The sequence below is a fragment of the Pavona decussata genome, unplaced genomic scaffold (genome assembly GCF_977016875.1).
Source record: "Pavona decussata unplaced genomic scaffold, jaPavDecu1.1 SCAFFOLD_54, whole genome shotgun sequence".
NCBI classification, from domain to species: Eukaryota; Metazoa; Cnidaria; class Anthozoa; order Scleractinia; family Agariciidae; genus Pavona; species Pavona decussata.
Window position 1 is genome coordinate 354,635 of NW_028145476.1, and position 24,752 is coordinate 379,386.

Here is a 24,752-nt window from a genome sequence, read left to right on the forward strand (position 1 = left end):
TATTGTTTATACACGAAATCATATCATGTTACATGGTCTTCCTAGGAGTCGTGTAAATTTAGCCTAAAATAAATCAAGTTACCTAACTACCTTACCTAAAGAATAAATGCAATGAAACTTTCAAAGTCAATTTTCGCTGCGTCAGTAAAATGGTCACAAAAAATCTTTCCCATTGAAATTATGAAATTTTAAAATGGGTTAAATTGGGCCGCTGCCTAATCTCTAAGGGAATCCTGTTCCATAGAACAGATCCCCTGTAGTGAAGGCTCTCTTTTGCAGACCCCGGCTGTGATGAACTGTTTTAATTCCGCACATGGGAAATCATCTTTGCCAGACAACACTTGTCCTAGCAAGACAAACTGGATGTAAATCTCCTATCAATATGAAAAGTCTGTATTGAAACTAGTGGACAAAGTGTATCATCAAGCTAAGCTAGAAGTTCCACCTTTTGTGAATTTTTCTCTAAAAAAGTTTTTAAAAAAAATCCTACTAGATCTTAAGTCTTGCCAACTAAACCAACTAAATATCTTTAGAGTTACTGTAAATCAGAATCCAGAAATACATCTTAATATATAGGCCAGCCCTGTACTTGTGGTTTCAAACTTCATTAACAAGGTGGCTGGAGGTCCTCCAGACAGCTTCAATAGCTTTTAAACAAATTTTTAAAAAGCATATTCAAATGACAGTAACTCATTTAAGAGGCATGCATGATCATGAATAAGAAACACAACTTTTTTTTTAAATTACATCTTGTTCTTGTTTCTACTATCTTAATTAAGAAATTAGTTTTAAATGGTACTAGGTCCACGTTCATCAGCCCTTTGGCTGCACATTGTCTTATTGGCGTAGTCATCAAATAAAGTAAAATGTTGTGTTGACCCACAAGTCCCTATAGGTATGTAACAGTACCACTTGCACATCGCATAAATCTCTACAACTGAGTTAAAATCGGAGGATGTATTCAAACTCTACATGTTCTATAAAACATTGGACAAAATCAAACACAATGTTATCGCCATGCAAGAGGTGTACGTTACAGGTCATCTAAAGGCCACTACTTTTGAAGGTATATGTTAATTAGCAACTTGCCTTTTTCAACTGAAAAATTCACCGCTTGAAAGTGTAGTTATACGTTCAAGACCTATGCTGCACAATAATGCCTTAATAGCGGGTGCTAGAGTCAGGTGGTAAATTAAATGGGAACTGGAATTTGCCCTTCTTTTCAGTGAGAAAATGGATTTGATATACCAGGGCTGGGATTTGACCCAGATTTGAACTGGAAAATGAGATTTTTACCTTCCCCTTCCCAGCAACCACCACCTCCTTCAGGACCCTCATAACACGTTATAATGTCTCGTTTGAACTGAAACAATGTGATAAAACTTACAAGTTTTACTTTTTCAGAAACGAGTAATGAATCGTAATGATTTAAATTTTTAAAATAAACTATTTGAAATCATTGGCAAAAATTAAGGTACATTAATTTTACAATTTTTTTTTTTTGCCAATGGGATCCAACTACTTGAAAAAAAATTCAAGCACATAGCCCTTTTCTCTACCTAGCTAGGAAACACACAAATTTCAGTAGATTAAAGCTTAACTCTTGATTGCAAAATATTTTACACCATGTTCTCCCCCAATTTTGACTGATCACTATGTTGCAGCAAAAAAAATTTGGGGTACTACTGTAATACAAAACCTGATTTAAGAGTTGGGATATGATAACGAAATGAAAAACTCTCACCTGCAATTTTGCAACCGTTATTTAGAAGTCAACTTGGAAGATTCCCTCTAATTATTTCTATTAAATTAGAAAATTACTTAATAGTAAATTGGTTTACTAAAGGCACTGCAAATCTCTTTCAGCACTGTTGACCGATTAATTTCCGCTCTTGTCTAGAATGACTATAAGCAGTATAATTATACATGGAATAGGTGAAGGGTCTGTGTGAGTAAGTCGCCGTGCTGACGAGCTCCAATAAGGACAAAACAGCTGTCGACGACTGCTTTCTAGCTTTAGTCTTGCATGAGCGCTAATCATATCAAGTCTGCAGGCCACACCATAGTGCTGTGATGAAAGAGATTTGCAGTGCCTTTGGCAAATGTTAGGGCCTGTTTACAAAGAGGGAGGGTAACCCTAGCACTAAGGGGAAAACCGTAGCAAGAAGGTTACCGTATACTGCCACAATTCTTTGTTTTTTACACAGCGTGTTTACAAGGTTACAACTTTTACTTGTTTCCAGACCCTTGAAAGGTTGAAATGAGCAGTCAAAATGGCAGAGCGAGTACGACCTGGCTTTCAATACAGCCATTAATTTTCACCTTCCTTCACTCACACGGTCTACAAGCCAATTTTGAGCTTTCGCCTGCTTCACCCTTGTAGTATAGATGACCCAAGTGATGTATAGGGTAACCCTACCTGTGAAATTTTGCGATAAACCCGGGCTTTCTTTAACCCTCTTGCTGGGGTAACCCTAGCACTGATTATAAAATACCCTCCCTCCTTGTAAACAGGCCTTTACTTCGTCTCATGATGACCTCGACACAATCTCATGTCCAAAACCTCTTTTGACTAGCAAACAAGTAAATAGATACTGGGTACACACTCAATTAGGCTGCGTTACATTAACCCTATTTTCAAAATAACAATAAGCGGAATTATATATAGCTATTAGGTTTCTCTTTTACAGTAAATTTGGGAAGACATTTCTGCCAATTTTTGCTGACACATGATAATTTAAGAGTGATTTTGTACTCCAAAAACCTCCTATGAGGGATTTCTTGTTATTGTTGTATATATTCTTACATTCCGGAATTTAACTATAAGCATTTAACTATAAAAAAAAATATTTCTTAAAATCATTTTAAGATTAAAAAACTTTGATAAAAACGATGACGTTTCGACGTTAGCTAAACGTCATTATCAATTCAAAATATGTTCGATAGTAGCAGTCTATAAACACTAAAAAACAACAATGGCTAATTAAAAGCTGTAACGTGAGAAAAAAATTAAAAATATCAAACGAAAAGTGTCGCACGTATGGAGTCCGTCTGGATGTTTAAATTGGGCTTGAGCTTCTTGATGAAAAGCATTTCGAAAACTAAACAATCAAATTTGCCCTTGCCCTTTAAGTCCCGACAGTGCCATATGGCACAAGATGCAATTTCATGCTCAATATTCAGCCAATTTGTGTAAAATTTGCACAACTAAAAGATCTTGGAAAGATCTGCACATGGAAGGCATAATATCATACCCCCCTCCTAAATTTTATTCAAGGTCCCCTTAAGTCCCCATGTTTTGAAGGAATTTGTGTTCGTTGAAGCACAGGGAGTCCACAAAAGTTGTGAAAAAAGAAATAAATTAATAAGTAAAGTCAGCAGAGCTTAGATCCGCTCGCGCACAACTCAGTACACGCCATACTAAGTCAATAATTTATTAATTTATTTCTTTTTTCACAACTTTTGATTTTCATTTTTTCATTTCGCAAAGTACAGATTTTCTTGCTAGCGTATCATATCCGGCTGGAATGATGTCGTAAGCGACATGCAAAGCAACAGATACGCAGAGACATCACACAAGGATCATTCATTTCAGTGGATTGTACGGTACGACGAATTTCGACTTGTTACTTGTTTATTTCGCAAAGTACAGATTTCCATTTCGCAAAGTACAGATTTCCATTTCGTTTCGTTCCATTTCGTTTCGCAAAGTACAATAAGCCGTTTTAGGTCAAGTTAATATCTGACATCAACCAATGCACTGAGAGCTGCAAATTAAGCTGTAGTTTAGGGACATACCCAATCTGTACAAGGTACAGGAAAATTTTGAACGTTTTTATTTTTTCATTTTGGCCACTTGTCAATTCAATCTGTGACCTCCTCCATTTCTTTTGGAGTGATTTATAGCATACCCCAGAAAATACCTTTCAAATGGTATATCACATGTGGTCTCCTGGTTTATAGTTACCGATTTAGAAAAAATTGACATTTCCCTCGGAGCTTAAAGGGTCTAAGACCCTAAATTGGTTTTCTTTCAAAAGGTTACTGTTACTGTGAGCTTCTAAGAAATGTCTACTGATTGCCGAATTTTTGTGCTCAGCAATGCGGCGTTGATGAAGGTGTCGGGCTGTGTAGCAAAGTTTTTTAATCTTAAAACGATTTTAAGAAATTTTTTTTTTTCGCAATTTTTTATAGTTAAACAATCTATCTAATCCTCAAAACTACTTGTCCACTCCACCAACTGAACTATTTAAGTATATAATAATAAATCAAAACAAAGAACTGAAAGAATGCATCAGACAATCTAATCCTGCGTTTTAAACCAGTCATTTCTGCCCTGAGATGTTTCAAAGCTAAATAAAATCGACAAAAAGAAGGTGGAGCAAATCTTCAAATCATTCAGTTCTATGGATCGTCATTCAGTTTCTTCTGTAAAAAAAGTAATTTAAAAGTTAGAACAGAGAAATAGTGTCTTTTGATGTTTTACGATAACATGAAGTTAAATCAATTAGTTACTGTCATTAAATATTCAACTCTCGGATCAAATAGATAAATTTCACAGGAAAAAATGTCATAATTGAAATATTTTGTGGTTCAATAAGAGCTATTCCGTACGGGGTTGACCAAATGAATGTATGAATATAATATTCATATATTCAATTGAAGGGCTGGGAGCATAACCGACCTATGTCGAATTTCAGCCCGTTTTTCGATGTAGCTCGGATTTGTCCAAACTTTTGAATGTGAACTGCAATTCGATTGAAAACCATTGTCCAGTATTTTTGTGTTTCGTATTAATGCCATTGAGAAATTTTACCATCTTGTAAAGATATATCGGTAACATTATAGACACTGGATGACCAAAAGGACAATGCACTGAGTATAAAATACTTGTATTCAATATACACTCGTTGTCTTTGAAACACGGCACACGAAAGCGGTCTTTTTCGCGGGAGCAACGAAAAGAATGCTGTCACGCTTTTATTTGATTCTGTTAGAAACTACTACGTACGTGACAGGAATGTCAGAAATGTAAACAGTTACATTCTGCAAGAGAAAATGTGTCCATTTCCTGGCGTAAAATCCAGCTTTGTCCCGTTTGTCGACATATCACTCTTGATAACGCAAAATACTAGCATTCTACACGATTAACAGGAAGACATGTAGCCATTTCAACGATTAACAACGATTAACGGCAGTTCTATAAAAGGTACTGACTATATTCTTTTCACGAGCAGTCGGTGTTAACCGTTAAAAATCTATGTTAATCGTACTTTTATTGAATCATTGCCTTGAAATTGTCAAGTTAATCGTTACATACCGAATTTCAAGCCTGGCAAACCACAACTAAGGCTTGAAAAACACCTTGCACATGGCGGGATTTGTCTCTAGCTCTGATGCTCCCGCGGGATTTGATAATCGAATTGAAAAATTCGCCACGGCACAGTCATCACTTAACTAAGGAGGGATTCTTTGGACAACATTTCCACCAATTTCTGTGAACGACATTCGTCAATTTCATAACTTTTCAAAAGATCCATAGATGTCATGTGTTTACAAACTTCACCAAACAAAAGCGAAACCAACTAGCCAGTACGATGCGCAAGTTGTTTATCCCGACTGCCTTGATCTATTTTGGGCTTGTTACAACCCGCAAAAGCAACCATGATATCATCTCAAACGTTACTTTTAGAAACAACAACTGGTGCGACTAAACACAGCTCGTGGACAGTGGAAACTTTTAGGCTACGGATAATTTGGAAAACGAGTCAGACGTGGACAAAACATGTCAAAAAATTTGCCTTCCAAGCACGTTCACTTGTACACAAGCAAACTACCAAATCCCCCTCCCCCTCCCCCTGACTCAATGTTTGTCTTTTGGGTCATGGCAAGCATCACTTCCCATACCAACATTGCATAAGGGGGAGGGGGGGGGGGGGGAGGGAGAAGTAACTGTGGTAGAATTATGAAGGGAGAAGCAGTAAGTGAGTGTTTTTTTGCCTGTCTGTGTTCGGTTGTCATTGCATAGGGGGAGGGGGTGGGAGGGAGAAGTAAGCAAGTGGTTTTTGTTCTGTTCGTGTTTGGTTTTCTCAAGGAGTTTTGTCCACCATTGTAAAACCGCGAAATGTTTTGAAAACCAGGGAGAGCCAAAATTCGGACAATCGAAAGGCGGGCTAATATTCGACATAAGTCGGTTATGCTCTCAGACCTTCAATTACACCATTATATTTATTTAAGAGTTGTTCATTCCGCCATCTTTTCCAAAGGCTATTAAAAGAGGGCACAAAAAGGGTGAGCTTGGCACAAAATCATCGTTGAAACTGACATATTTAGTTGAAGAATTATATATTTACAGAGGAACTGTTGGGCAGAAATTTAATTTTACACTAGTGTACCTCTGATCTACTATAAAGCGTGTTACAGTCTCGGCCTCTCTCAAGTGAAGAATTATAATAGGGAGCTTAAGCAGAGACATTTTTGAGCCATGGATGGCAACCGGAACTTGAATTTTTTCCCTTTTTGGAGCGTTTTCACGCCATTGCGTTTGTAACGTCAAGCCACAGTAGTCATCAACAAGAGCTTTTCCTGTCCGTGGTAAGGAGCACTAAACCACGCTGAAAAAGGAAACATTCAACTTCCGGTTGCCGTCCGCGGCTCACGAACATCTGTGCTTAAACTCCCTAATATTTATTTACCGCGATTGCACTTAAGACTAAGTTATTCTTTTCCGTTTTTTTTAAACACTTGTGGTCTTTGATCCTGTCAAAGTACGATATTTTTGGCAATATTGGAGAAAAACCTTAATTGAGTTGGGCACTATCAATACAAAAAATTGTCCCCATTATATATTCCCTCACTTTCTCTGCAAAATGTACACCAAAAATTAGCCTCTGCAGTAAAAACGTAGATGATGGAGAAATGTTATATGATCCCCTAATGGAGTAATATCCCGACCCAGACTAGATAATGCCATCTGTTATGTAATACTTCTCAAACTCATTAATAATTCAAAAGCCAAAGACAAAGGAAATCATGCACCGTGACGTGTTTGGACTGATCTGATGAAAAACTCCTCGTTTTTGCATCCTTAATTTCTCCTTCAAAATCAGTTTGTTTGAGAAGTTATATCAAACACTCGTCACAGTGTTTCATCACAATATCAAAAACCTCGAAGTTCGTCAAAAATACTCCGCTTCGCGTCGTATTTTCAACTCTCTTCTCGGTGTTTGATATGTGATGAAACACTGTGTCTCGTGTTTGATATATTACATCAAACACGAGAAGGTGTGTTTCATCAGATATCTAAACACTGAGAAGTAGGTTGAAAAAACGAGGTACAGCCAAGTTTTTTTAAACGACTTCAAGGTGTTTGGATATCTGATGAAACACACTTTTGAGTATTTGAAATGGCTTCTCAAATGATCGATAAATCTTGGAGAAAATTATTCAATGCTAAAGTTGGCAAAATTTTATGGTAATTAGGATCACATATCCAAACCATGGTCACAGTAGTGATTTTCTTTGTTTTCTCTTGATGAATTATTAATGAGTTTGACAAAAAATAGATGCTGATCATGAGAACAAAGCCAAAATGATATGTTGGGAACTTACAAAATTAAAGGTTAGGAAAGCAATCAGTTTAAACCTTTTAGAGAGCTAGAGGGAATTATGACGGTCTTAAATTTTCTAGAAATTGCTAAATCCTAGATGTATGGACTATTTAATCCAAGATTGGCAATTTGTATAAGATCAGTGGTATGTTAATTATTTGAATCGATATCCCAAGGCCTTCAAGATTTGAAAGACAGACATTTCTCTCTCTCCCACTCTCTGTCTAGGCTTAATTAACGATGTCTCACATCTACTTTTACATCACTCACTTCTTATTGCTAGACATTATATATACAACTATAAACTGAGAAACACCATACCCAAGGTGCAACTATATAACCAATTGCTCGTAAACTCCATGAAAATTGGGGTGTCTCGAAAACGAAGACCTCTAAAACGAAGACCCTAAGACCCTAAGACCCCGAAAACTCGAAAACGAAGACCCCCAAAATTTCCAAGTATAAGTACAAAAAAATAAAATAGCAAAAAATACATTATTTCATACGTCAAGTGAAATTTTATTCCTTCCTATGGTCCTACCATGGTTATCCGCCATCTTGAGCTGAGCAGCCGCGTTTCTTGGAATACTGACTGGAAGTGTGTTTCCCGCTCCACTGGACCGGAAGCGCATTTCCGAACTTCTCAGTTGCGCCGCTGGGTTTTTATTTTTATTGTTTAGATTTTACATATTATTGTTCCTGTCGCGTTTCGCTGGACAATCACTCGCCATTCGAGGTCCAATTTTCCGCGAATTTTTCAACCAATAGTATTACATGTAATTGATGCTTCTGTCATCGTCATCAAGAAGAATAACAGACATTTTGCGTGCACAAAGAATTGAATTCTGATATGGAACTTTCCGCACATGTGATTTCGCTGAAACTTTGCCGTTTTAATAGTCGTCGTACATTGTTTAAATTGTGTAAAATTTAGCTCTGAAATCGTCCAATAAATCGTATTTTTCAAGGAAAGACTGTTTGAATTTCGCGCTAATGCTTCTTCGACCAATGAAAACTAAATTTCTAATCAAATTAACACTCTGTTGGATGCAATTCCGTAACGGTTCCCTGTGCCGCAGGCCTATTGTTTTCACTTTCCGTCTTAGCCGAAGCGTTACTTAATTACCAACTACAAAGAAACGAGTGTTAAATCCCTCCTTCTGGGAATTACAACCACGTGATCGTGAGAGCAAAAGAAATGAAGCCTAGGCTTTCTATTATGAAAGTTGCTGTATTCTTCAATCCCGAGTACATCCATACATTTATCTCTATAGCAAACCAGCCGTGAACTGCTAGTAAGCCAAAGTTCGCGGGAAAAAAATACAGGGAAATGTATGGAAAGTTCAAAACACGACTGGACGCTTTCTGGCACAGCTTACATCCCTCCAATTTTTTCCCTAAACTCCTTTTCCTAGTACCAAAAGTTTCCAATTCATGAATATTTCAGAAGCGATGTTTTATGAAAACTATTTGACATCGGATTTCCATACAAACACTGTTATTTCAAGCCTGTTTGCCTACTCGTCAAAATGGCGTCGAAAACCGGGAAGGCCTATTTTACAGGGAGGCTGATGAATTTTGTTAAAAATAGGAATCGACACACGGGCAAGTTGAAGAACTTCAAAATCATTACAGCAACTTTCATAGTCGAAAGCCTTGGCTTCATTTCTTTTGCTGACTCACAATCGTGTGGTTGTAGTTCCGAGAAGGAGGGATTTGACACTCATTTCTTTTGCTAGTTGGTTATTAAATAAAAACCCAGCGGCGCAACTGAGAAGTTCCAATACGCGCTTCCGGTCCAGTGGTGCGGGAAACACACTTCCGGTCAGTATTCCAAGAAATGCGTATGGAGGGGAATATTGGACAAAAATGTGATTGGATCGTACCGTATTGCTTTGTATTCGGTGATGCTATGAATCTACCAGTACGGTACTATGTCGTACCCGGTAGGATGTTATATCGAAACAGCGATGGCATTATATCGTACCCAGTAACACAATCAATCCTTCGACATGCTATTATATCGTACCCGGTGATGATATGTCGTACCCAGTGATGCTATATCGTACCCTTATGTCGTACCCGGTGATGCTATATCGTACCCTTATGTCGTACGCGGTGATGCAATGTCGTACCCGGTGATGCAATGTCGTACTCGGTGATGCAATGTCGTACCCGGTGATGCCATATCGTATACGTCCGGATGCCGGCGAACAGCATTGTCAGCGGGGTTTTTTTACGAGAAAAGGCGGGAAGTTGACATCACGTGATATGACTTGCGCTTCGCGTCGTCTGCTCCTCCATAGCTAGCTTTGTCAGAGGTTTTGAAAAATGTCGGAGCAAACATCTGAGGAAAATGTTCTCTCCAGAACGATGGAAATTTTGCGAAATGCCAGGAATGCATTACAGCAACTAGAAAACTCGGTGACTGGATCCACCAGCGGCGAACATGAACAATATTTTATAAATAGTGACAGGACTGCGCGACTCTCACGTGCTTGCTTTAGCCGTTTTTAGAGTTTTCAGTGAGTTTTGCTCTCACTAGTATATCCTTGAGAAACGTACCTCTTTTGTATGAAATTAGAGGAGGTTCCTTGTAAATTTCTCTAAGCAATGGTTGTCGTTCTATTAAATGCCAGTTTTCCATTAGTATTTGTTTCAAGTTAGTAACTGATGGGTGGTATTCTTGATTTTCACGTGACGTCACCAAATTCTCAAAACTGGGAGGCCTACAAAATTTTTACCTTCATTCAAGGAAAGATTACCTAAAAATGTGTCTGTTCACAATTTCTTAGCCCGATGTCGTGCTTCCTTTTGAAAATAGAACAGTTTCAATTTCCGAGTTTCTGTCGTGCGTGACATCAGGAGGACGGCCGTGACAGAGCTTTTCCGTCTCTTAAAAACGACTCGTCGGGTGATTTTCAGCATTCTAAACAATTTAAGTTTGAGGAGAAATATTAATCTAAACATTCGAAAATTAACAAGGGCAAACAAACATCTTTTCTGGCAAAAGTGAACTCCAGATGTTTTTTCTTATTTCCGGCCGCCATGTTTGTGCCCCTCAGAGGGACACAAACATGGCGTCTCCATACTAAGCTCTATGAATTTATGTGGAACATTTTGTCAAATAACTTGAGTATGGAATGCCGCACAGACCTGACACTTGGACAGATGCCTTATTTATTTATCCTCTATACCATGTCAATTTCTTGACTTCATTCATGGAATGGTTTCGATTTTCTTTTCAATGGCGTGACAGTGAAAACCGAGAATTGCGTGACAAAAGGCAAGATTCTCTTGTTTGTGTGAGGTTTTTGTTGAAGGGCCTGTTTTCTATTCCCAAAAATCACTTCTGAGAGAGTTCTCTACACTAGATTTTTTTGGATAGCCCCTCTCGATAAGTCGTGATTCGAAATGTTTTTGTTTTCTTCAAATGTTTCTTTTGTTGAGCTTGTTCGGAGAAGTCTGAGGGCCTCTCCTATGAAACCTCTTTTTACTCCTGGTGGGTGACACAAGGAGAAATGTGTGTACAGTAATGTCTCAGTAACTTGGTAGTGAGTGCGTACATCGAGCACTGATTCAGTAATGAATCTGTTGCCGTCAAGCAAATTCCTAAGAACTGAGTCTTCTAAAGTTCCCCCTAACCTCAACAGCAGAGCGCAAACCCAGTCAATCTTGTATCTTGCAAAGTCGATGTTAACGTTGTTGCTATACAGTGGGACCTCGATTTAACGAACCTCTATTTAACGAAGTCCTCCATATAACGAACGATATTCTATGTCCCGGCCAAAGTTAGAGTAAAATGTATGGAATAGAACCTCGATATAACGAATTACTACGTCAACGCGCGACAGAAGATAAACGCTGAACAGATCAACACTCTGAAAGCGTCGTTTTTTTGTAAACAAAAGCTGCGCGTCTGCTCAAAAGTGAAAATAATTGCAACTGAAAGCCACCATGCTCAATGAATTGCATCTCAAAACGCGGCACTTCTGGGTGACGAAAATTGCATTGAATTGCGTGACAGAAGTCACCTGTGTTGAAAATCAATCATTAACTATGACCTCGATATAACGAACATTTTGGTGGTTTCCCCTCAAGTTCGTTATGCGAGGTTTTCGATATAACGAACCCTCAATTTAACGAACAAATTTGGCCGGTCCCCAGCGACTTCGTTAAATCGAGGTTCCATAGCCTGCGTAGCAGTCGCTTCCAATCCTTCAAGCCAAGCGGGGTAAGCGCGCGAGGGCATTGGGCAAAAAGGAGCAAAAAGGTAGGAGCGGGGGGGGAGGGGCCCCTCCCCTCCGCTCCTACCTTTTTGCTCCTTTTTGCCCAATGCCCTCGCGCGCTTACCCCGCTTGGCCTGAAGGAAACGGAAACGACTGCTACGCAGGCTAGAGGTTTCACTGTACTCTGTACTTTCTAACTTATTTATAACATCACTTAACACTGCTCTGATGTTTACGCTAACCAGCTGAAAGGGTGACTGATGTTGACCTTCCATATTTTGGTGATAAATCAAAATTTACTTGTTCTACCGACTTCTCGGCAAAATTGAAAAAAAAAAAAAAAAAAAAATGGCCGCCTACGAAAATATCATGTGATCTTTCTAAGCAAAATAAACCCGTAATGTTTGCCGGCATCTACGATGGGGCATCATTACTGGATACGACATTGAATCACCGGGTACGACATTGCATCACCGCGTACGACATAAGGGTACGATATAGCATCACCGGGTACGACATTGCATCACCGGGTACGACATAAGGGTACGATATAGCATCACTGGGTACGACATATCATCATCGGGTGCGATATAATAGCATGTCGAAGGATTGATTGTGTTACTGGGTACGATATAATACCATCGCTGTTTCGATATAACATCCTACCGGGTACGACATAGTACCGTACTGGTAGATTCATAGCATCACCGAATACAAAGCAATACGGTACGATCCAATCACATTTTTGTCCAACATTCCCCTCCATAAATGCGGCTGCCCAGCTCAAGATGGCGGATAACCATGGTGGGACCACAGGAAGGAATTAAATTTCACTTGAGGTATGAAATAATGTATTTTTTGCTATTTTATTTTTTTGTACTTATACTTGGAAATTTTGGGGGTCTTCTTTTTCGAGTTTTCGGGGTCTTAGGGTCTAGGGTCTTAGGGTCTTCGTTTTAGAGGTCTTCGTTTTCGAGACACCCTGAAAATTGAAAAGCAAATCGCTTTAGATAATAATACCCTAAATTCTTTTAAAAAGAAATGGAGCCCATTGAAGAACGCCCTCCAGTCCCGAATGATCAATTAAAATTCAATAAGTTAATAACGAAGATTAGTAAGTGGGCGGTAAGCTATATGTTGCTGTACATGGTATGAAGTAACGATTGGGTGTAATTAGGTAGTTTAAATTTAGTCGTAAGTTGGTATATACAGGCCCGTAGCGGGGGAAGGGGCAGGGGGGGGGGGCTTTAGCCCCCCCAGAATTTTTGGAAGTTAAAAAGCAATGTGTCAAAAAAATATAATTAAAACAAATTAATGTTGAATTCTGACGCTGCAAGTGCCTTTTCACAACCTTTAATAGTCTGTTTACTACCTGTCAGTTTCCTTCGTTAACAGGCACTCCTATCTTGTGAATCGGAAAAAAGAATCAAAATGGATTCAAATCAACCAATCTGAAGCCGTGAAAGCTGTCGAAATAAACTACTTGTTTTCTAAGACATCCGCTTATTTTAAGCAATACAAATGTCCTTAGTTTATAACAATTTAGTGTTCCCGCGTTGTCACACAAAAAAGCCACACAAATATGTCCTCAAGACCAGAGAAAAAAAATCATCCTGCAGTCGGATTCTTACCGCCCGATTCCAAATTTAAAAAGGGAAAGAAAAATTTGTCGTCGTTTGTACGTACGTACGTACGTACGTACATACATACATACATACATACATACATACATACATACATACATACATACAAACATACATACATACATACATACATACATACATACATACACTTAGACGCATCAAGCATTTGTTACCGTTTAAGGCGCGCATCCTTTTTTATAAAAGCCTTGTTATGCCCTTATTCGAGTATGCTGATTTAGTTTGGGGAGACAAACATAATGTAACTTTAATGTCTAGCTTGCAAGTGCTTCAAAATAAGGCGGCTAAAATAATATTAGATCGACCACTGTATTCCTCTGCGTCTGATGCGTTAACTACACTGAAGTGGTTAACACTAGAAAAAAGGCGCTTCCAGCGCCGATGCGTACATGTATATAAATGTCTTAATGGTCTCACGCATCACGAATTAACATTAGTCACTCAGCAAGAACAGCATAGTTACAACACAAGAAATAAAGCAAACCTCAAAATTCCATCCATTAAAAGAAACTGGGGTAAACAAAGAACTGGCTATCATGCTGTAAGTGATTTTAACTCGCTGGACAAAACTATACGAGCCTCTGATAATGTAAATATTTTGAAGCGTCAGATTTTTAATTCATTGATTTAAGCATGGAACAAAGAACTGGCTATCATGCTGTAAGTGATTTTAACTCGCTGGACAAAACTATACGAGCCTCTGATAATGTAAATATTTTGAAGCGTCAGATTTTTAATTCATTGATTTAAGTTTTGTATTACACATAAGATACATTAGTTTTTAATAGCATCTTTTAGCATTTTTATATTCATTGTAAATTTTTAATTTTTAATTTTCGAGGTCCTTTTTGTAAACCACTTTTTAGTGAAAAAGTTTCCTCATTAAAGATTGTCATTATTATTACATACATACATACATACATACATACATACATACATACATACATACATACATACATACATACATACATACATACATACATACATACATACATACATACATACATACATACATACATACATACATACATACATACATACTTTGTTGGCTCGTCCCCACGGGGCTTTTCAGAGTCAATTTAACAATACATAACTAAGTACTGCAACTCATTCCACAGAGAGGTCGTTCGATATTGAAAGGTCCTTTGGCCGCTAGCAGTGCGGAAGAGTGGTATGTTCAAAAGTTGAGAGTTTCTGGTATTCCTTGTCGAGACGGCGGATCTTCTGACGAGATTAGATGTCAAATACTCCGGAGCACATCTCGTCATGCACTTGAAAACCAGAACAGCAAAACGAAAATAAAGTTGTTGCCTGCTTGGTAGCCAGCGCAAATCTTTTAGCGAAGGAGTTATGTGATCGAATTTTTTAGCGTCGCACACAATGCAACAAGCGAAATTCTGTACTGCTTGGAGCTTGTCCAGATTAGCTTGAGTAGTATTGCCCCAAACAGAAGAGCAATAGAATAATTTAGTAAACACTAAGGCATTTATTGTCTATGTTGTCCTTCAAACGTGAAATTAGGAAACTTCGCGTAGTAGTCCACGTTAAAGAAAAGGCAAAAACATGACCTGAGAGTACTGTCATCCAGGTGAAAAGTTATTGTTTTACTTACTAAATCTACCGGATTTTTTTTTATGTTCTCGTTGCGTCTTAAACTCCCAAGTCAGTCTGTTTTTTGAGTGACAGTGGGGGGGGGGGGGGGGCTGGTAGTTTTGTTTCACCATTTTGCTAAGCCCCCTCTGTTGTTTTAGCCTTGCTACAGGCCTGAATATATTGTAAGTAGCCGTAATTGTAAGGAGCGAAAGCCATTTTACTGTCAGGTATGTGTTGAATTGCAGTTAGAGTCTTGTATTGTTAGTAGACATTAGCGTAAGTAACCATGCAGTAAGCACTCTATTGTAGGTGGAATACTATATTGTCTAGTGATGTATTTAGCCCGTAATGTAATGTAAGTAATGTGTTTTTTGCAAATAAATGATTATTCAAAAAAAAAAAAAAAAAAGATGAGTGGTATGGCGGGAAAAATTTTAGCCAAAAGAGCCTTTGATCAGTCCCGCGGTCCTTTCTGTGGTAGCATCATATATTTGACCCCACACTGTAAATTTATATAAGATTATGCTGTTTTATGACACGTCACTCAAAATAACCCAGTTCCACAACTAAAATTAATTATCATATTTATTTAGTAATTACAGAAAGAAAGGTAATAATCTCAAACTGATTTATTTATATTAAATAATTTATGTACAGAAACAAACCAAACCACCACTGAAAGGAAAATCTGGAGAACTTTTGCTTTCAATTTCTGTAAGTATCATATGTCAAACACTGGAAAGGGTGATTTATCTGATTCCCAAACACCTTGAACCCAATTGTCAGTGTTTGGAAAATATCAGGCAAAACACTTTCCCCATGCATGTTTGAAATTTTAACTTTAAAATATTGGTATTGATACCTGTACTGGGTCCAGCAGACTTGGAAGATTCAGTAGAACTTAGGCTGGCCCTGAGTGGGTCTCCAATAGCTTGCCAAGCAATGGCTTTCTTGTGACGGTAGTGAACAAAACCAGCTCTCCAATGCCGAAACGCTTTGGTAATATCCATCCCGTCCACAAAAGAAAAGAGCAGGTTGGCACCCGAGCTTCCTCCAGTAGTCGGTAGGTCATGTTCAATGCAGGTAACAGGATACTTTTTAATATCAGTGGGATACTTTCCAAAGCTTATACGTTTAGCAAGGCCGTGTGGGTGAGAAAAGGTAATCATCGGTAGGAAGTTGAGTTTCACCATATCCAGAAACCCACGGGTAGCGCCTGCTAGGATTCTTTTTGATTCCTCGACACCTAGGGCACACTCTATAAGGAAATTATTTCCATCAGCACCACTGCTATCCACTGCATTTAGGAGCAACAGGCTGAAATCCAGTGTTTTGTAATCTTGTGTATTCGTTGTGCGCGAGGATTTAGCCACAAGTTTTGACACTTGAAAGACTCTAGTGTCTGTTTTTCTAAAGTCCTCAAGATAGTTGAATACAACTCTCGCACTTTGGGCTTCCATGTCGTCCATAATGACATGGTTGTTGGTTATTACAAACCAGCCTTTCTCATGCCTTGGATACATCAGGAGGCCAGTACCACATCCCCCTTGTTTACCATTATTGGCTTTTTCTAGTTTTTTCTTGTGATATTTTTTTACCTCTTCGTTATTTCCCTGCGCATTAATTTGCTCCTCATGGAAAGTAATGCGCGTTGGACTGTTAACCTTTCGCTGAACATAACATGTTGCCATCCCAGCTTCATCTATGGCGTCACAAATTTTATCTATATTATCTGATGAAAGATCACCCCAATCAGCAAGAAGAGCATTTTTCAGTGTGTCTTTGAGCATCTCTTTCCAATCGGCTTGATCCTTTACTTTCCGCATCCCCAAATTATACACTTCCTCTTGGTACTCATGTGCACCCTTCTCTGGGCAATTACCAGTAGTTTGATCATCGTCCTCCTCAGGGAACAACACATAATCGGCTTCATCTTCCTCGCACCAGTAGTTTTCCCAGAATGCTTCAGCGTTGCTGTTTGCCTGTTCCAGTGAAGCCATTTATATTCCAAACGGTCGACAAAGAAAATTAATTTGATTTTGCTGTAACGACAAGTAATCCTTGAAAAAACTTGTGCTCAGGCCTGTTGGCTAAGACAAACAGAATAGTATAAGCAATACGTATTTTGAATCATATGTATATTTTGGGATTTCGTGTCATTAATTGAAAAGCTCACGGTATAATGGACATATACATGTAGTGGCTTAGACAGCTTTTTGTTTTAGCTCAGGTTAAATAAATTTACAAGAGCTTCCACATGGCCTTTAATTCCTTCCACTGACGTTGCACCAATATATTTAATATCGCATATCCAAGAAATAAGTACTTACATTAATTAATCCTCATTATGGCTTTTTTTTTTTACCATACTAAGCTCTGTAAAGCTATTAGGTTTAACCAATTAGTAAACATAGCTGATAGTGTGACTGCCTTTTTTCAGTTTACCATTAACTTATGTCTAGTTTGTTGAGTTGGTAACAGCTAGAGGATGAAAGTAAAGTTAACAATAGTAAAGCATCCTGAAAAGATAAGGTTTATAGTGCGTACATTTATACACCTATCAATGGTTTGCCCCAGGATGAGGTGGAGGGGGTGGGGCCAACCCACGAGAATTTGATTTCGTGAAGCTCTACCTGGGTAGGGATTTTGACATCTACAACTGTCCCCTGGGTGGAAAATTTGACTCGGTCACCATCTTGAAAAGTGGAGAAGGCCTGGGAATGAACAACAACACCCTCTCCCCCACCCCCAACAACAATAACAACAACTTTTACATGACTTTGACCATTTTAAAAGAAGGATGGGACTTCAGTACATTTATCACGGCGAAAACACAGATGAACCTTTATCCCCCTTTCCACATTAAATCAACATGGAATCCACCAGTACAACCATCAGCAGTAGCTCTTGAACGTTATTTGGAAGATAAGACGGGTTAAAACCTAAGAATACTCTCAATCCAGCTAAGTGTGATCCACTTAAAACATGACACTAAAATCAGCCTTAAAAAAGGAAACAAAGAACCACTACTGTGGTGCTAAACGTTGATGAGAAAATAAGAGAGGGTCAGAACCAACTTTACAATGAAGATCACTACAGACCGATCACAGAACCTTAAAAGTTCACCAATTAATAATGCACGCTCTACCGGGGAAACCACATAGACAAAAAGACTTAAAAATGGCTTTATCAAACACCAGATCAACTTCGCATCCCCATATTCTACACCCTTACCAAGATACACAAACTGACGGGTTTATCTGGAAAATGCCGGGATCCGGAATCCAGAAATCAGAATCGAATCATATTTTAATCGAATTATTTCCGTGGGTACAATAATGCCAGTTTTCTTCACGATTTTGTAAAATAATGCGTCGTACATGTAGTACACGTCATTTTGATGAGTTTTTACTTTATGTCCAAATTATCACACTGAAGGCAATTTGAAGTACATTATACTTGGATGTCATTATATTGCCTAGGTTATACATTTCGATCCTTGACCTCGCCATTAAACAATAGTTGGTTTGAATTTATTGTCCATAAATGACACAATCGTAATATTAGCCTTTCCCACTCTCTCCTTAGAGTCAGCGTCCTCAATGGAAAATAAGATGCAACATAATTGTTTTTTAACATACTCGTCTTTTGAATTGCCTACTGTGAAGAAAGAGTTGAAATTACGTGATCGACGCTTACTGTGTGAACTAGCACTAATTATGGAAAAGTTAAATGTTATAAAGCTCGACTAATTAGGGAGTAATTTTGTACTTTCATAAGAATCTATTATCTCTTAAAACTTTTCAAGAAATATGAGACTTTTGGCTCAAAATATTTTACTCTTTTAACAAAAAGTTATCCCTAAAGAAAGTGGACACTCAATCATGTAGACCTGCATATTCGCGTGTGATGAAATGCTGGGCCATGCAGTAATGCATAGCATGTAAAAACAGTAAAAAAAAAGGTTCAGTTCAACCATTTGAGATGCAAATAGAACACAAGTATCAAACGTAAATTTTCTGGATCAACAGCCAACCAAACGTTCTGGTGTTCTACTTGCAGGTGTCCACAACAAGTCTTCCCATAATTCTTAAATGTACCTGCCAAAACACCACAATTCGTACACATCTCTCACCCCCAGCTCTTCTGAAAGAACGAAAATCCCTACTCACAAGCCAATCTCATTAAATGGTTCCAATCACATTTATAAATGGCGATTTTCACGGTTATTATAGCACGTAAAGAAAATTAATAATATCCGCAAATCCACTGCCAAAAGAAAATGGGGTCACTGGTCATCAACTAATTTTGGTTCAGAAATATGGAACAGAATAGACCCCGCGATAAGGAAAACATTTACATGTAAATGTTGACTGTTAAAAGCCATTTTATGATCCTTTAGTTCTACTTTTAACTTTTGTGTATATAACTTTTTGATTTCTTGTTTCTATCATAATAATTTAGGTTTTTACTTGTTCTTGGTAATCTTCTAGAGGATCCTTCTGTAAACCACTGAATTACCTTTTTTACACAAGATTGTGCTAATCACAAGGGAACGCAACTTAATACAAAAGAAGAACATTTTGACACGAAATTTTTCACACCATTTTAAAACAGATTTGTCGAGGGATATTGGCAACTTACACTGATGGCTGAAAAGAGTTCAATCAGAAAAAAAAACAGACTAGATGATGCGAAATGAAGATGAGAAGTCTTTACGGATTTGCAGATTCCAGATTCCAGATTCCGGTCAGTCAGTGTGTGTTGCCTAAAATATGCGTAAGGAAGTTGCGCAGGCTTGTCAGTCTTTTTTTTACACCACTGACATCGCTATACAAGGTCTGTGATCTTGTTAATGAATTTTTCCCTCATTTTTCTTTTCGATATTTTAATGTACCTTGGCAGAAAAAAATACTTTACTGTAAAAACTGACGAAAAAGCCACTCTTTGAACTTTGAGATTTATCTTTAATTGCCAGAGGCCAGTACAATATTCCAGTGAGAAGCCTAGGTACTAGGCAACAACCACGCAAAGGTACATTGTGTGTCCAAACTATTTCAAGGTTAAAGTTCCCCATAGCTTGCGCTGCGTGCATATGCAGCGCTACAAATCTACAAAGCTTGACATGTGTGAAGTCACAAGCCTTATTGTATCTTTTTTTTCTTTTTTCCCCTTGTGGTACGAAAATAGGGGGTCCATGGACCGGGTCCGCATTATAAGTGGTCCATGGACCTGGTCTGAAGGGAGGAGGGGGCTTTTGGATCCTTGTCCATCTCCTTATCCATTATTGTCGCAATGATAGCGATAGCATCAGTTTGACGTTATCTCCCTCCGCGTGGAAAAAGAGAATTAATGAACAGCAAGAAATTGTAACGTGCCGCTCAGAATCCTTAGCAGAGATCGCAAGAATGATTTCTTAGTTTTTTCTTTCTTAGTTTTGAGAAACTATGGTCCCCCAAGTGGCTTGTCTGTTGATGCAAGAGTACACGGTTTCGACGGTTTGTTTGAGACACTTTTGTCCGAACACCAACTGGAAAGTGTTCTCGGGGGGTCATTTCACCACAGTAATGATGTTTCTTTACTCTTTTTTACCATAGTTAACAAGGCAGTTTACCACAGAAAACTCTTAATTTGTTATATCCGCTTGTTTCCTTTGGTTAAATTATGATTTATTATACCTACTTGCCCTGTATTTATGTTAACAAAGTTAACAACATCTGTTATTTTAAGCTCAGGACAAAGAACACGAAAATTCATCCTCGCGTAGAGCATGTAATTTAAATTGTTTTTCTTGCATTTTCAACTGATCATTGAAAACGGTTTAGAGTGATTCTATGTACTGGCTATTCCCAGGCCAAAGTATTAACGCTCACCACACTTTACTGCATTTTTTTTGTCTCCTAAATCCGACCTTTTTTCTAGCCAGCGATAGCCTGCTTAAAATTTTGTCCCTCAGTTTTGACTTTAGACTTGTCTTTGACATTATCTTATAATTAGCTTTTCGGCAAATGACTGCTTTTAATAAGCGAGATGAAAACGTCGGGAAACTTTAAATTGAGGATTGGCGTTGATCGGCTTTTGAACAATCGAGAAACACGGATTAGAAAAAAACTAATGATCTGAGTGCCATTGTTCGAGTCTTTCCATACAAGCTTGAGAGCATACCTTATTAAGTATTCGTCATATGTCCCGTGATGAGCCAATGGGAAGCCGCTACCCAGCTACCCTTCGTTTGCTTTGTGGATGATGTTTCCATGACGAGTTTACTTCACAGAAGGGTGCGCTTTATCAAAAGACAGACTCCATGCATTTTACTGGGAGTTGTTTTGACAGTTAAAATTCAATACTGAATTATGTATAACCCTCAAGATGAATACGTGCTCCAGGTGTTTTCGAAAAATGTTAATTTCTTGTCGTCTTCTAGTAAAATACGATGAACCTTTCGTTATCAGTGATTTTAATAATCACACTTGATATATCTGTTTGTTTGACAAATGCCAGATGTGCCACAATCATTTCACTTTTTGTTACAAAAATGTTAACGGAGCGTGAAGGTGGTTGGCGCGTCTGGTCGGAAACTAAAATCCTGCGCTCAAAAGCTATAATCGGCTGGTGATATTTAGCTCACGGATTTAACATTAAACCCGTGAACCACAAAATTAAACTTCAAACATTCTAAGAAGGATTTTTGTCATATGCTGCGGGAATAAATTTACCAGCATGTAATCTTGTTTCAAACTTATTGGCGAAGTCTGTACTTATCTACCCTGCGAGCAGAGGCCCTTCGATCTTTCTAGATGAATTAGTAGTTATCGGAACAAACCAGTCATTGAATAAACCTTGAGTCAACAAGATTTTCAGGCTGTATGCTGTGCTCAATAGCTAGTCAAGTATACCTTGTTAAAAAATTTGAAAAATTGTATGTTGAAAACCACTTTTCGTTGAGCGCGTAGGCAATGTTCTTCTTTTATCTCCCAAATGACTCCATAATCCCGATTTGCTACTTCTAAGTCCACAAAAGTGTCAAAAACGGTAACAAAACTTTGTCAATCGTAACTTAAACTCAACTCAACCCCTTACTCGATCATTATCAGCTAATATCCTTTCTCTGATCGCAAGTTCGGCTAAGTTGTGGCAACAAAATGGATGTGTGCTCTATGGGCACACACCAAAGTACGACTTTCCCTGAACCTCCATCTGAGCAGAATTGTGTTAACAAACTATTTTTTTAGTCCCATTTGATATTTACCCTTACCTTAGTTTCTACAAAAGCTTCACAACAAGACAACCGCCTTCTTTCTTCAGGCAGTACAAGTTAAAGATGCATAAATTTGCGCTGTATTTGAACTTATAATATTATAGGGCGACCCCGGGGTGTACTCCCCTATAAGGGGTATACGGGGACGTGCCGCTAGATAGGGTATGATTTTTGGCCTGTCTGCCCAGAACAGGGTATATAATTTCAAGCGAGTCTGTCCTGGACCCGTCCTAGACAGGGTATGGTTGGAAGAATGTGATTGCCTATTTGGCAACCCGAAAAGATTGCGTGACGAGCCAAAAGGCCAGCAGGCTTACTCCATTTAGCAGGTCCAAAAATGGCTCCCCACTGAAGCATTTGTGCTTTGTGGACATTAAGTTTACAATAATTCATGATTTTTCGAAGTTGCCATGGTGTGAAAATACTAAAAGAAATCTCTCTGTTTGATTCTGAAAAGATGGATTAACAGCAAAGAGACGCCCAAAGATAGCTGTGATAAGAATAAAAACCTTATAGAATACAACAAAAATGATGTCAAAATGCAGGAAATGCCACTAAATTTACAAAATTTCCTGGGGGGCATACCCCCAGACCCCCCTAGAGGCTCGTACCTTGGGCACTCGTGTGAGTGCCTTCGGCGCTAAAAAATACTCCCTATTTTCCTTCAATAGGGGTTGGATTCTCTGTACTATAATTATTATAATTTTTCCCAAAAGTTTAAATAATATTTATTCTAGGCTCCCTGACAACAACTCTTGATTTTCATGACACTGGAAATTCATTTGTACAGCAGCTCTTTTGATATCAACTTGCAATGTATGTATGTTTTTTTTATCAATAGCCCATGATGGGAGTCAAGTAGTGCCATTAACAACATTTCAATGACCAGTTAATAAGATGTCAATTAAAACATGAAAATAGGCCGTTTCTGAGTTGCTTTGAAGCTCAGTATGAAAGTGAGGCTAAGTGCAAAGTTTCTATAATTTATGAAAAATAGCTTTCATTCTTTTACACTTAGCCTCACTTTCATAATGAGGTTCACAGCAACTCGGAAATGGCCTATTATTTACATAAAAAATAAAGGATGTAGAGAGAAAGAAAATCAAACATGTACACATTAATATAAATTCATACTCAGGAAGGAAGGGCCTTGGATTTCTTATCTTAAATACAACTTAAAAAAATACGGAGGATGTTTTCTTTTTAGATGCAACTATGATGTAAATGATCTTGACTTGAGTCTCAGAAAGCTTTACTTATGGCTTCTTAGATGGTGGGCGGATTTTAGATGCTCCTTTTCTGATGTGAATTATTCTCAAAATGTAATTTGGAATAATAAGGATATACGAATAGACAATAAACCCGTTTTTTATAAAACATACTTTGACAAGGGCATAATTTATTTGAATGATTTACAGTATGATGTTGACAATGTGCGCTCCTTTGGGCAGAAAGGACTTAACACTAACTTTTTGACTTGGACAGCCTTGAGATCCTCTACTATTAATATCAAATCAAAATACTCCTGTTCCATTCCCACAGCGGGTAATCTCGATCCTATGAACTTCGAATGTAAGTCTAAATCTTTTAATGCATATACGGCAAGGTGAGAACAGTTTTATGCTACGATGATATCAATTAAAGCGAGACCCCCGAATGGCTTTAAAAAGTTGATAGCAGATTTTGAGCTCTCAAATGTGCAGGAAGTTTTCTCTATTCCTTACCTTGTTGCGAGCGAAACATATGTTTGGTCGTTTCAGTACAGAGTATTGAATTTTATTTTGTTTACGAATGATATACTGTTCAAAATCGGTTCAAGTGATTCAGACAAGTGCTCTTTTTGTGGAACCTATACAGAAAATCTGTACCACCTCTTCTTTAACTGCTCCTCTGTGCAAGCCTTTTGGAACGTATTTACACTCTGGTGATTTGATCTTAGTGGCGAATATTTAACTTTGTCTTTAAGAGATATTATGGTTGGCTTACTTCAGAGGAAAGATTTACTAAATTATTTGATAATGTTAGGGAAATTAACTATTTGGGAATGTAGAAAAAATAACACCTCTCCAATATTTAGTTTGTTTTTGCACAAGGTTGAAGTTAAAAAACAAGTTGAAAAATAATTGCTATAAGAAACAGAACCATTCGCGATTTTCAAATTAGATGGGAGCTTCTCATATAGCTTTTGTTTGCTTTTATTTTTCTTTTAAGGAAAAGAATGGAAGACCAATGCATAAATTTAGATCTTATATCTCTCTTTATTTATTAGTTTACTAGTAGTTTAATTTTAGTTAGAGAATTAACTGGGCGTCGCTTTTGTCGATGTGTGTTCGTTGTGCAATGCTAAAAAGAAAATAGTACTTTTTGTACCTATTAGTATAATTAGCCGTTTGTGTTGTTA

The 24,752-nt window shown here is 38.0% G+C and overlaps 2 protein-coding genes across 2 annotated transcripts; one reads left to right on the plus strand and one right to left on the minus strand.

Moving 5' to 3' along the window:
* Positions 1–4,256: 4,256 nt before the first annotated feature.
* LOC146480213 (uncharacterized) lies at positions 4,257–22,471 on the minus strand. The gene is made up of 3 exons (XM_085109902.1): positions 22,349–22,471; positions 15,956–17,183; positions 4,257–4,428 (listed from the first exon to the last, which is right to left on the minus strand). Exons 2-3 carry the CDS (start codon positions 17,091–17,093, stop codon positions 4,415–4,417), a joined length of 1,152 nt encoding a protein of 383 aa, XP_084966028.1. The 5' UTR covers positions 17,094–17,183; positions 22,349–22,471; the 3' UTR covers positions 4,257–4,414.
* LOC146480214 (uncharacterized) lies at positions 12,881–14,277 on the plus strand. Its single transcript, XM_085109958.1, has 2 exons — positions 12,881–12,981; positions 13,636–14,277. Exons 1-2 carry the CDS (start codon positions 12,881–12,883, stop codon positions 14,129–14,131), a joined length of 597 nt encoding a protein of 198 aa, XP_084966084.1. The 3' UTR covers positions 14,132–14,277.
* Positions 22,472–24,752: the final 2,281 nt, after the last annotated feature.

Excerpts from the sequence above, each read along its gene's own strand:
- LOC146480214 (XM_085109958.1), top strand. The coding sequence starts at position 12,881 with ATGGAGCCCATTGAAGAACGCCCTCCAGTCCCGAATGATCAATTAAAA. Across the intron at positions 12,982-13,635 it reads GCGGTAAGCTATATGTTGCT|ACGCATCAAGCATTTGTTAC; the intron begins GTACATGGTATG and ends ACATACACTTAG.
- LOC146480213 (XM_085109902.1), bottom strand. The coding sequence starts at position 17,093 with ATGGCTTCACTGGAACAGGCAAACAGCAACGCTGAAGCATTCTGGGAA.